The sequence below is a fragment of the Tachysurus vachellii genome, chromosome 10 (genome assembly GCF_030014155.1).
Source record: "Tachysurus vachellii isolate PV-2020 chromosome 10, HZAU_Pvac_v1, whole genome shotgun sequence".
NCBI lineage: Eukaryota > Metazoa > Chordata > Actinopteri > Siluriformes > Bagridae > Tachysurus > Tachysurus vachellii.
Window position 1 is genome coordinate 18,919,036 of NC_083469.1, and position 13,846 is coordinate 18,932,881.

Sequence of the window (13,846 nt, forward strand, 5' to 3'; positions counted from 1 at the left end):
AAACCCCGACCCTGGAGGTGTGAGGCGAACGTGCTAATCACTAAGCCACCGTGCCCCCCTAAATAAGAACATAATAAATTAAAAATAGATTTCTTTTTAATCTGTTCATTATTAGCCTTTGATTATGTAGTGCATCTGCCATACAAAGCATTACCATTTGCCATAAAATGATAATGTATAAGTACAAATGCATTAATATAAACATGTGATTTGAATAACATCTACAGCTGCTACAGTAAATTAATTTAAAGTAACATCATTAATTTAATTTAAGTTAATTAACATCTTCTGACAGATCAGATTTTATATTTTTTTAAAATTGTGATATAATATACAGTGCCTTGCAAAAGTATTCATACCCACTGAACTTTTCAACATTTTGACAAGTTACAACCACAAAGAAAAATGTATTTTATTGGGATTTTATGAAATAGACCGAAAGAAAGTGGCACATAATTGTGAAGTGGAAAGAAAATGATTAAATGGTGTCCAAATTTTTTTGTGCATTCAGCCCCCTTTACTCTGATACCCCTAACTAAAATCCAGTGAAACCAACTGCACCTGTGTGTAATTTAATCTCAGTATAAATACAGCTGTTCTGTGAAGCCCTCAGAAGTGTGTTAGAGAACATTAGTGAACAAACAGCATCATGAAGACCAAAGAACACACCAGACAGGTCAGGGATAAAGTTGTGAAGTTTAAAACAGGGTTAGGTTATAAATTAATATCCCAAGTCTTTGAACATCTCATGGAGCACTGTACAATCCATCATCCGGGAAATGGAAAGAGAATGGCACAACTGCAAGCCTACCAAGACATGGCCGTCCACCTAAACTGACAGGCCGTGCAAAGAGAGCATTAATCAGAGAAGCAGCCAAGAGGACCATGGTAACTCTGGAGAAGCTGCAGAGATCCACAGCTCAGGTGGGAGAATCTGTATACAGGACAACTATTAGTCGTGCACTCCACAAATCTGGTCTTTAATGAAGAGTGGCAAGAAGAAAGCCATAAGAAATCCCGTTTGCAGTTTGCGACAAGCCATGTGGGGGACACAGCAAGCATGTGGAAAAAGGTGCTTTGGTCAGATGAGACCAAAATTGAACTTTTTGGCCAAAATCCAAAACGTTATGTGTGGTGGAAACCTAACACTGCGCATCACCCTGAACACACCATCCCCACCGTGAAACATGGTGGTGGCAGTGTCATGTTGTGGGGATGGGAAGCAGGGACAGGGAAGCTGGTCAGAGTTGATGGGAAGATGGATGGAGCCAAATACAGGGCAGTCTTAGATGAAAACCTGTTAGAGTCTGCAAAAGACTTGAGACTGCGGCAGAGGTTCACCTTCCAGCAAGACAATGACCCTAAACATACAGACAGAGCTATAATGGAGTGGTTTGGATCAAAGCATGTTCATATGTTAGAATGGCCCAGTCAAAGTCCAGACCTAAATTCAATTGAGAATCTGTGGCGAGACTTGAAAATTGCTGACGCTCACCATCCAATCTGACTGAAATTGAGCTATTTTGCAAAAAAGAATGGGCAAAAATTTCACTCTCTAGATGTGCAAAGCTGGTAGAGACATACCCCAAAAGACTTGCAGCTGTAATTACAGCAAAAGGTGGTTCTACAAAGTATTGACTCAGTGGGGCTGAATACAAATGCAGGCCACACTTTTCAGATATTTATTTGTAAAAAAAGATTGGACACCATTTATCATTTTCTTTCCACTTCACAATTATGTGCCACTTTGTTTGGTGTATCACATAAAATCCTAATAAAATACATTTTTGTTTGTGGTTGTAACATGTCAAAATGTGAAAAAGTTCAGTGGGTATGAATACTTTTGCAAGGCACTGTATAATATGGATGTAGCATAGAGATGCGAGCAATTGGAATCTGGTTAAAACACATCAGGACTTACGGTGCAGCTCAATGAAATTTGCTCAGTGCTCAATGCTATTTAAACAAAAGTGTTCTGTATTATATTCGTTCCTTCATTTTAAGGTACTGTGTTCTCCTGTTCATGGTTTCAGGGAAGCCAAAGTCTGGACCAGAAACTGAATCATTCATCAAATTGAACAGTTTGAACAAGGCCTTCGTTTTTATTTCCTACCATAATCTTTAAAACTGGAAAATGTACATATTTATGCTGTCGATACATGTTCTGGGCTTTAGCAGAAATATTTTAACGTTCTGTTTCTTTATTATTAAGTATTGCCTTTAGAGGTTAAAGTTTCATGGTTGGCCTTCACACCACAGAAAACGACTGCAACCACTGAAATCCACAACCACAAGCCTTCTGCTAACCTTCAGACAGTGTATGAAATCTGTCTTCCTAAAGATTTCAGACTCATGCGGTTTTGGACATGGTGAACTTTCATTAAGAAGCTTTGTGTAATAACTGAGAAAAGTCCTTGGAGAGTGAGCTTTGTCACTAAATAACTCCTGATGCTTGCATTCAATGTTTATTTTTTCACCCGGTCAGCCTTTTATGGCAAATTTACAGCAACCAAATGCTCCCAGGTAATTACACTTAACTGCATCATTGAACGTTTTCATGACATGGTAAATACTTCTCATCACAATGTATACTTTCAGCACCAGTAATTAAGCAGTGGATGATGTTACTGACTTTATTGATGGTTTAATTAATTCGGTCAGGTTTATGGTCACAAATTTCACCTTTCTGGGTGAGAGACAATCTGACCATGGAAGACAAACCATGAGTCAATAATCTGACAAAATAAAGTTTGAACAACGCCAGGCTAGATTAGCTTTTCTCACAGAAGCATACACATTTGTGTTTATTCCTTTAAATTCTTGTAAAGACCTTCACGTTCAAAATTGCTGAAAATTAGCAGCCTGTGATGTGGTGAATGAGGTCGTTCAAACCTGAGACCAGAGCAAGTGCTGAGACTGACATCCGAGTCGGTGTGTCCTTCAACTTCACCGTGATAATAGCAGTTCACCTGTGAAAACACACACACACACATACACTATGAAATTTAATCATTGTAATTTAGAGTAAAAAAAACCCTCAGCTAAGTGCTGATAATGATTAACTAGTTTGTGTAACCATCTTTTATAAATCCAGACATTCCTGAAAATAAAAACATTGTGTAGGATGAACATAGGAAATGTGGCAAAATCATGGTACATGAAACTTGTTCAAATTGTAAATCAAGCAAATTTCACAAGTAATTTAGACACTGCTGATTACTGTTGTAGATCTTTCTTCTGTGATCTCGTTACAACTCACTGATGTGGGAGAAAAGGCCAGTGTGCATCTCTGACTGCCTGAAGCCTAGCTGCTACACTATCTTTTCAAGCAAGCCGCGATCGCTGAATGCTAATCATGTGTGGCTAACACATCTGAAAGAAAATGATGTAAGCAGTGAAGTGTGTCATGTCCCAGCATGTCCTGAATGGATTTAAGCAAATTTCTAAATCTTTACTGAGTGAAGATATATATATATATTACTGAGATATATATATACTGGCCTACTGACCGGAAGGTTCTCAGTTTAAATCTGAGGACCAAAAAAGCCGGGCCCTTGAGCAAGGCCCTAACCCTCAACTCTTCCGTTGTCTAAAATGAGATGAATGTAAGTTGCTCTGGATAAGCCATAAAGTAAATAATTGTAAATAAACTGTTCTGCTTTGTTCTTCTATTATTATGCTGAGATCAGCACATGTAATAACATCTTTTACAATTACACGCGTCTATATTCAGACCTCAGGGCTAAAAAAGGTACTGGACAGCTGGATGCACTGAATAGAGATTGTCTATGTCCTGTGCCACTGTCTAACATTCTGTTGTAACCACAAAATCTTCTCTAATGTCCCGTGCAATGTAAATACAAATACTATTGGACACCATTTATCTGCAATATTAAATGTACAATTATGAAATAAATAACTTTATTGCTCATCCATATTTATTCTGAGTAAACGCTTCAGTGTGTTTCAGCCTCTCTAAGCTTCAGGCATGTTGTGCGGTTGCCACTAAATGTTTGTGGTGAGTTTCTGAAAAACTGAAGAAATAAAATGAGCAAGCATTTGTCTGAAGATAGCAACTTGCCATGATCATGTCTTTTTATCACAATAGTTTACACTAAAACTAAAACTTTAAAAATATTGCAACCTTGGAGGCATAAACCATGAGCAGTTCAGAGAATGTGCTGTTGTGCTGTTCAGAGAAAATAGGCCCAATGAAATTAATCAAATACCAAAAGAATGAATAATAACTTTTCTGCATATGTATCATAGCTGATTATGAAGACTCATAATTCATATTATTCATCTCAGTCTGCTAATATATTCAGTCTTACTCTAACTCTGTGAATTCTATCTATCTATCTATCTATCTATCTATCTATCTATCTATCTATCTATCTATCTATCTATCTATCTATCTATCTATCTATCTATCTATCTATCTACCTACCTACCTACCTACCTACCTACCTGCCTACCTACCTACCTACCTACCAGGGGCGTAGCCATCATTTAAAAAGTGGGGGGGACGAAATGTCTAGTGTTATCTGTTGTTTTTTTTTCAGTTAACCCTTGTGTAAATGACAGGTTTTATTTTTAATCATGATTTTTTTTAATCATGCTTTATATGCGTTATGATTATATGATTATAAAACAGAAAGAAAGAAAGAAATAGAACAGCTTGCCACTGGGACAGTGCCCTTAAAAGGACATCTTTTACCTATCAGCATACTGTAACGTTTCCCCTGTGATCTACCCTCATTCACCGGACTACATTACCCATCATCCTTTGCACCCCGTCATCCACCATGTTTGTTTCCCTTGTCTGTTCACCCGGACTCTATTTATACTCATCACCACCACCATGACAAGTGAGTGACTGATTGCCGTGAACGTCATGTATAGACTATCTTAAACTTTCTTGTCTCTTTGAATTTTAAATCACTCTGCATTTATATACATTGCTCCATTAAAACCTCAACATGTGGTGAACACAACTCTCCACTAAAAAAGTGAGGGGGACGAATTTACTTTTTATAAAAAGTGCGGGGGACATGTCCCCCGCGTCCCCCGCGTAATCTACGCCCCTGCTACCTACATATCTACCTACCTACCTACCTACCAGGGATTGACCGCACTAATGCTCTTATAGCTGAATGAGCACAAATTTCTCACAGCCACGCTCCAAAATCTACTGAAAATATTTCCCAGAAGAATGAAGATCATTATGTGATGTTATGTGATGGTCTGGTGTCCATAAACATTTGGTCATATAGTGTAGTATCCTGATAAGCATATACCTTTTGCTGAATTTTAAACAATTGTGGTTTATTTTGCATGAATTTGAAAGCTGAACGTTTATTTTATTAGACTGTAAGAAGCTCAAGGATTATTTATATGACAGAATTACCATTAGAATGTTTGCTGGTCTGCATGGTCTTAATGAATGGTGTGCATGGCATCTGAAGCACTGTGGAAATTAATGTGGCAGATTCCTTAAGAACGACTGTAATAGCATGAAGATTGTCTGCTGCACAAGTTTACAGAGAAAACAAAATCAAACAATTATGGCATAAACTCAGACCCAGACCCTGACCAACACACAGATACTAAAATCAGTCATACCCAGGACTGAATATATCTGTGGGTGACTCAACAAATGACAGCCTAGCGCACTAATACCACAGGCCAATATCTGGGGCATGCAATAACAAACCATTTCTCTGTTTTTCATCATGTTCTCATATCCAGAAAGACTTTTTGAGCATTCAGCCAATACCAATCAATAGCACTAACATAATTAATACTTAGGATAAAAAAGCACTTAAATTTTTAATATTGCCCTGCGATGGGTTGGCACTCCGTCCAGGGTGTATCCTGCCTTGATGCCCGATGACGCCTGAGATAGGCACAGGCTCCCCGTGACCCGAGGTAGTTCGGATAAGCGGTAGAAGATGAATGAATGAATGAATGAATTTTTAATATTTGAAATAAATGTCATGTCTGAATCAGAAATCCATCTTTAAGGATCTTCAAAATAAAGATATTTAAAGTTTTAGCTTATTCATTCTTATGCTCACTGCACTAAAAAAAATGCATTAGGTTTCGAGTTACATACAGTACATTTCTTTACATGAAGGAATTTCTTTACACTTATTTTGTGCCTTTCTGCTATTTTTGTCTGTCCTCAAATTGCTGGCATTTTAATTATAACTCACCAAAATGCCTGCTGTGAGTGTTTTGTGGACAAAAGGCCATGCATGTTTGGTTTTTGATAAGAAAATGCAGATGGTGCATATGACAGAAGAAGGAAGTTTTGTCATGCTTGTCAACTGTCGCTTTATGTGCCATTATAATCACGTAACTCTGTAACATCCAGCTGACCTAAACAAGGCCTGACAAATGTGTCGACACAGGTGAAGACGAGCATCTATCAGGGAGTGCTGGGGCACCGATTCAGGACAGTGATTGGCAAGCAGAGTTAAAAGTATTTTCATCATGTCCTTTGATCTGAAACTATTTTAACAAAAAGAAACAATGGTCAAATAGCTTTTGGAGCTTTTCTAAATGGAACTGTCAATCAACTTACCCCTCTTTATTAACCTCTGTTTTTGTACAATCAGAGAACAATATTCAATTCTTTGCCCAAGCATTCAAAATCTACAAAATGCAAAACCCCACATAAATGAGTAGTTTTCCTTTCTATAAATTTTATAAATACTTTCATCATACCATCATATTCCTGTATTTCTACAAATAAACTGCCTGTCCAATGTGCACGATGCTTTCCCATCTTGTGATTATATTAAATAATTCACCTTCCAAAGAAATATACATATGTATAGGTATACATATGTGGGAAAATAATTTTAAGTCATTGTGTTATTCATTCATTTGTCCCATTGTTTAAGGTGGCAATGGGTTTCAAGGTCTGAGTCAAGAAGGAATGGCAAGCATTAGAGGTGAACTCGTTTCTATGATAATGAAGGGGTCTGAGAAAGACTGTTATATGTTAATGGGATTAAGGGTGGGTGAAAGTCCAGGATCTGGTGTGGGGCTGTTACATCCTTTCATGCTTTGATTGTCACCTGAGTGTTTTGTCTCTATCTGATGGGACTGCCCCCTAAAATGTGTATATTTACAATGTATTACAACTTTAAGTCAGACTTGATGACTGCAGCGCCCGTGCCAGTACGCTCTGACTTGCAGACTCGTTTCATCGTGTATCTACAATAAAGACTACTGCACAAGGATATCCAAGTCTCCTGGTCTTCTCTGGAAAAAGTTTACAACACATATACTGTATATAGCAAATATGATTGTGAAGACAATTACCATAGAGTTTTGAGTGACTGCTCGTCCATCCTCTCTGTAGTGTGTTTCACTGTAATTGCTGCTAAAGAGACCCCTGCAAAAGAGCACAAAAACATTATAGATGTAACAGTAGAGAATGTTTAACACATAAAATCATATTATGTGGCTGAGAAAACCCATTTGAAAAACTGACTTCAGGACCATAATACCATGTTTGTGTTTGGGTGTGTCTCAAATTAGACTCAAAATATATTCCCATCTACTCCACGTGTCATTGTAGATCCTGGTGGGGTGGAGCTTTGTGGACATGGGGAGGAATTGAGAGTAGGAATCAAGGAGTAAAAAAAATTATTCAACTGACCTAAAACAAAGCTCACTGTCATGACGGATGTAATTAAATACTCAGTGCAAAAATAAAACACGCATGTATACCATTTTATAAATATACAGTGCCTCATGTAAATAAAACAAATGATAATGTATAGAATTTTTAATTCTATATACAATGCCTTATATATACAATTGTAAAGTGCATGTATATCACTTTACAAATATAAAGTAATTTAGTATAATAAAGTATTCACCCTTCTTGACTATTTCCACATTTTGTAGTGGTGTATAATGTAGTGAACTGAAATAGACTTAATTAACAGATTATAGATTGTGAACAAAAAGTATCCCATAATATTAAAGTATGAGCAGATGAACTACCCATAAATAGTTGTGGTGCAATCAGTTGCCATCAGATGTCACATAATTAGATAAATGTTACATGATATCACCATAAATACACCTGTTTTCAACAGACATCTAGTAAACAAACATCTTGACGATCAAGGAGCACTCAAAACAAATCTTTGACAAAATTCTGGAAATGTCTCAGTCGGGATTTGGTGATAAATATAATCCTAATCTTTGAAAATCACCTCAAGAACAATTAAATCCATGATAAAAAATGAAAAAAAAAAAAAAAAAGTGAAACAATCGCTATGTAGGTACAGCACCAAGATGTTTGTGAATAGGTAGGAAGTGCACTATGGACTATTTCGTCTATATTCATGATATGCTGTGATGGGGAAAAGTATTCAGACACTTTATTCATATTTAATATCATTCAAGTGCATATATTCACTTCATATTTACACACATATTGTCTTTATAAATATAATGATTGAAAAATGTTTTATTTCATAAGCATGGAAGATATGTTTAAAAAATAATACTGATAATGGAAATACATTTTTTAGGCAATTTCAGTTCAATTAAATTTTCTTTAAATCTTAGATTATGGAGTGTTACATTATGAACACAGTAATGAACATTGTTTCAAAGCAGCTTTACAGAAATACACAAATTCAGGATATACATCTGACACAAATTCAGCAATTTATCTAATGAGCAAGCCAGATGTATGTCCCTGAGATGATATGAGGAAGAAAACTTGACTCAAAAGGGAACCCACCCTGATCTTGGGGATACCGGCTAGTGAGATTGTGAACTACATGGACAAAAAGTGCAATTAAGTAACCAGGAAGTCTAGCTTTAACGTGAAGTCTATTTTTTTAAAGTTACAAACTGTTCTCTGAGATTTGAGTGAAAAACAATTCCTATCAATTGCAGTCCAAAGATATTTTCATGGTCTCCAACTGGTGCCATCTACTGCATCTTACTGTATGAATCTCTAGGCTGTCCCAATGCATTTTTTTTCAATTAGTGCTATTTAACACACTTATTTGCTTCAAAAACATTAGGCATTATTATTCTTCCATACCATCCTCAGCAGCAGAGAGTGGCCTTTGAGTGATGACAACTTAATCAGTGACAACATTAGTACTTCACTGCAAAGTTGTCATTGGAAATCACAGTTCTGAGATGTCGATGGTAAGAAGTAATTAGGTTTTTACAGCATAGTGGTTCAATTTTGGTTGAGTCCTTTTGGCAAATTATGTAATTATTTGGAAAATCAGTCTCAAGTTATTTTGGATGTATGTTTGGAATTTTCTTGAAATGTTCATTTTCGTCCCAGATTCGGTTTCTTGGCTGCTATTAAATTCTCCTGTAACACGTCCCAATACTTCACTCCGTTCACGATTCCTTCTATACGTCAGCCCTATAACATGATACTCCTACCTTCATACTTCATTGTGAGTATGATGTTGTAGGGATCATACCTAGAACCCTTCTTTCTTCAAATATGATGAGTTGAATTATTGAATTATTGAGTTGAATTATTATAAAGAGTTCTAGTTTTGTTTCATGTGACTAGAGTATATTGGTCTAAAAAAATATTCAAATGTTGTAAATGCTTTAAGAACGTAAGAAGAATCTCCATTCTTTTTTTGGCAGAGAAGTTTTGAGTGGACTGTAGGAACAAAACTAATTGCTGTAAAGTTCATTGCTTATTATTGTTCCCCGTGTGAGTGATTTCATGCTACATTCTGAGTGATGGCTGTGTTCACGTTTACCTTCCTTATCACTATTAATTATGGTTTCACAAGCTTACAACTAGCATATTTATCATACTAACTTTACTGAAAAGGAATGATTAAGGCACTAACTGCTGTGTGAAATGTCATTTCATAACATGATATTCCAACAAACCTGTTTTTGTTAAAAACTAAAAAGAATTTCGAAATTTCGTTTAATCTCATACTTATAAGTCGCTTAAAACGACCTGGTTAGACTATTATACTATGTTATATACAGTTATTAATGTATATGTATATGTATATGTACATATACATATATGTAATGTATATGTAGGAAATTATTTATAACCCGGTGTCACACAGATGATGATTGGTTTAACTTGTACACATTGGTTCCTCTTAAGAAAACTTTGCTGTCCTTTCATTAATTCTATACATGTTGTGCACCATAGAATATTAAGGGGCAGAGGATTTGAGTCAAGACCGATGAATTTTACTAAAATGGAGATAAAAGTAACAATCACACTAAAATCTAGGGATTCCAATCAAAATACTGGAACACTGATGTCACTAAAAAAGATTGAAGCAATACATTTAACTGTGGATCAGTAAAGTTAATAAAGCAATACAAATATTAAATTACATTTATTGTAATTAATTGAAATGCAAATAGATTAGAATAAAATTGAGCGCTGCTGTAGTGTTACATACTCACTGCTGGTGATGCACCTCTGCCCTAAAGTTTAATTACTTTGGATTGCATTATCAAGTAACTAAACTATTTTGGAAAAAAAATAAAAGTAAAAATAACACACACACACACACACACACACACACACACACACACACACACACACACACAGACACAGTCACACACACACACACACACACACACACACTCAAATACAGACAGTCCCAGTAGGGCCACCTTTTAAAACTGCTCAGGTGATTACATTATGATTTCATCATATTCATCAGCATTACCAAACATAAAAACTTTATTCATATTCTCCAGTGTTAACTGAGATGCTGTTACCTCTGATGCACACACACATTCACACACACAGATGTTTGGCTTAGATTTAGCTGTAGGCATAACATTAACTGCATTAATAATATGTCATTGGAAGATACTCATAAGGCAAATTTCTTTGAGTTACGTACATGCCGCTTATTTATTCCTGTGCTCAGGAGACACACTTTGTCACAATTTTTGTCATTCTGTGCAAATAATACTGCAGTAAAAGTGTCCCATATAATGGAAACTTTGTAGATCTTGGCCTATATACAGTGCACAGCCATAAAAAGTAGCATCATGAATTTTAAATTGTCGTTATAGCTGCAGACACAAGCAGTTTGCAAAACTGCACAGTGTTTGTTTTTCTTCAGATACAATTCACTGACGTTTCAGTGATGCAACTACACACGTTGACAACTTGGTCACTTCTGAGTCACTAACAGACTAAGGTTCAACATTCTGAACCTTATTGGCTTTTGCAAAAAAAACAAAACAAATGATATATAACTCATATGATATGTAGTTATGTTTAATCGTGACACACTTCACTGTGGTGTGAAAAATCTCCATGCTGTAATTGTAATGAATGATACCCATTCAAAAACCCCTTCACCTGCTGCCCTGTATCTCTCCACAACTTATTACATTACATTAGCTATAATCTTTTGACTAGACCTTATGGTCACAAGCAACCAAAACACAGGCAAGGTCAAGGATAAGGAGTCTTTTACTTGCCTGGTGAGCAAGTTGATGGATTCATGATTTGTCCGCCCTTTAAACTGCCATTTGTTTGTACTTTCTGTACATACTGCGATGGAAAAAAAGATGTTTTATTTTTGCACTGAGGCATTCATCATGTCCTAACAGTAGACATGTATTTCTGTAATGACAGAACATAGCTAGACACGCCAAGCAAATGGTAATTAAGTTCAAACAAATAAAAGGATTCCTGTAAATATGTAATTGTATTCTTACAGCAAAGCCATATTTTCATCTAGAACTTGGATAACTACACCGGCTCATTTCCCGTGTTTAAGTGAACTCCTCCTTCTGTGATCATTCACAGGGTAGAGAGAATGATCTTCAGTTTCATTTCATTAGGCTTCCGTAATGAAATCTCAAGTGGACTGAGGCCCGTTCTCCTCCATTAGATGGGGCCGGTGAAGGAGGAGCAGCATGTTGTTTTGGGGCCTCTTTAAAAGCACTTCCTAAAAGGCTCTGATGTGCTCTGAGAGCAGCTGCTGTGACATAGCTCCCAAATCCAAAATCCCAAACTGCTTGACGCCTCTCAACATAAACACAGAGTAAGATGGAGATTAAGGAAAAACTATGGCAGGATTTGTTTGAAGAAGTTATAAAAAAAAAGTTTTCCCCATTCCTGTTTTTTAAATTTTTTGTATGTTTGTCACACTTTAATGTTTTAGATCACCAAACAAATTACAAATTTAAATATAAGTCAAAGATAACACAAGTAAAACACAACATGCAGTTTTTAAATTAAAGTTTTTATTATTAAGGGAATGGGGGGCACGGTGGCTTAGTGGTTAGCACGTTCGCCTCACACCTCCATGGTCGGGGTTCGATTCCCGCCTCCACCTTGTGTGTGCGGAGTTTGCATGTTCTCCCTGCGTCATTTCCTCCCCCGGTCCAAAGACATGCATGGTAGGTTGATTGGCATCTCTGGAAAATTGTCCGTAGTGTGTGATTGCATGAGTGAATGTGTGTGTGTGCCCTGAGATGGGTTGGCACTCCGTCCAGGGTGTATCCTGCCTTGATGCCCGATGATGCCTGAGATGTGACCCGAGGTAGTTCGGATAAGTGGTAGAAGATGAATGAATGAATTATTAAGGGAAAACAAAATCCAAACCCACATGGCCTTGTTTAAAAAGGTGTTTGCCCCCTTGTTAAAACATAACTGTGGTTTAATTTCTTAAGTTCAAATTTTCTTAAGTGGTTTAAGTTCAATTTCTCTCACTTGCGATCAAGAAATCACTTAAATAAGACCTGACTGACAAAGTGAAGTAGACCAAAAGATCCTCAAAAGCTACACATCATGCTGAGATTCAAAGAAATTCAGGAACAAATGAGAAAGAAAGTATTTGAGATCTATCTCTCTGGAAAAGGTTATAAAGCCATTTCTAAAGCTTTGGGACTCCAGGGAACCACAGTGAGAGCCAATTATTTACAAATGCAGAAAACATGGAACAGTGGTGAACCTTCCCAGGAGTGGCTCAGCAACGACTCATCCAAGATGTCACAAACGACCCCACAACAACATCCAAAGAACTGCAGGCCTCAGTTAAGGTCAGTGTTCATGACTCCACCATAAGAAAGAGACTGAACTAAAAAGTTTCAAGTTCCAAGATGAAAACTGCTGAGCAAAAAGAACAAAGGCTCGTCTTAGATTTGCCAGAAAACATCTTGATGATCCCAGAGACTTTTGGGAAAATATTCTGTAGACTGACGAGACAAAAGTTTGGAAGGTGTGTGTCCCATTACATCTGGTGTAAAAGTTACACTGCATTTTAGAAAAAGAACATCATACCAACAGTAAAATATGGTAGTGTTAGTGTGATGGTCTGGGGCTGTTTTGCTCCTTCAGGACCTGGAAGACTTGCTGTGATAAATGGAAACATGAATTCTGCTGTCTACCAAAGAATCCTGAAGGACAATGTGCAGCCATCTGTTCGTGACCTCAAGGACAATGATCCAAAATGCACCAGCAAGTCCACCTCTGAATGGCTGAAGAAAAACATAATGTAGACTTTGGAGTGGCCTAGTCAAAGTCCTGACCTGAATCCTACTGAGATGCTGTGGCATGACCTTAAAAAGGCAGTTCATACCCTCCAATGTGGCTGAATTACAGCAATTCTGCAAAGATGAGTGGACCAAAATTCCTCTACAGCGCTTTAACAGACTCATTGCAAGTAATCGCAAAGGCTTGATTGCAGTTCTTGCTGCTAAGGGTGGCCCAAGCAGTTATTAGGTTTAGGGGCAAGTACTTTTTCACAAAGGGCCGTGTAGGTTTGGATTTTGTTTTTCCTTAATATTAAAAACCTTCATTTAAAAACTGCAAGTTGTGTTTACT

The 13,846-nt window shown here is 36.9% G+C and overlaps 1 protein-coding gene across 3 annotated transcripts in view; it reads right to left on the reverse strand.

Annotated features, from left to right (window-relative positions):
* LOC132852729 (disintegrin and metalloproteinase domain-containing protein 12-like) overlaps positions 1 to 13,846 on the reverse strand; it is a 112,946-nt gene that overhangs the window by 51,820 nt on the left and 47,280 nt on the right. For all 3 annotated transcript variants that reach the window (XM_060880118.1, XM_060880117.1, XM_060880119.1), the window contains 2 exons: positions 7,333 to 7,405; positions 2,893 to 2,969 (listed from right to left, as the gene is read on the reverse strand). In XM_060880118.1, coding sequence (XP_060736101.1) covers positions 2,893 to 2,969; positions 7,333 to 7,405 — 150 coding nt within the window. The remainder of the gene's footprint in view (positions 1 to 2,892; positions 2,970 to 7,332; positions 7,406 to 13,846) is intronic.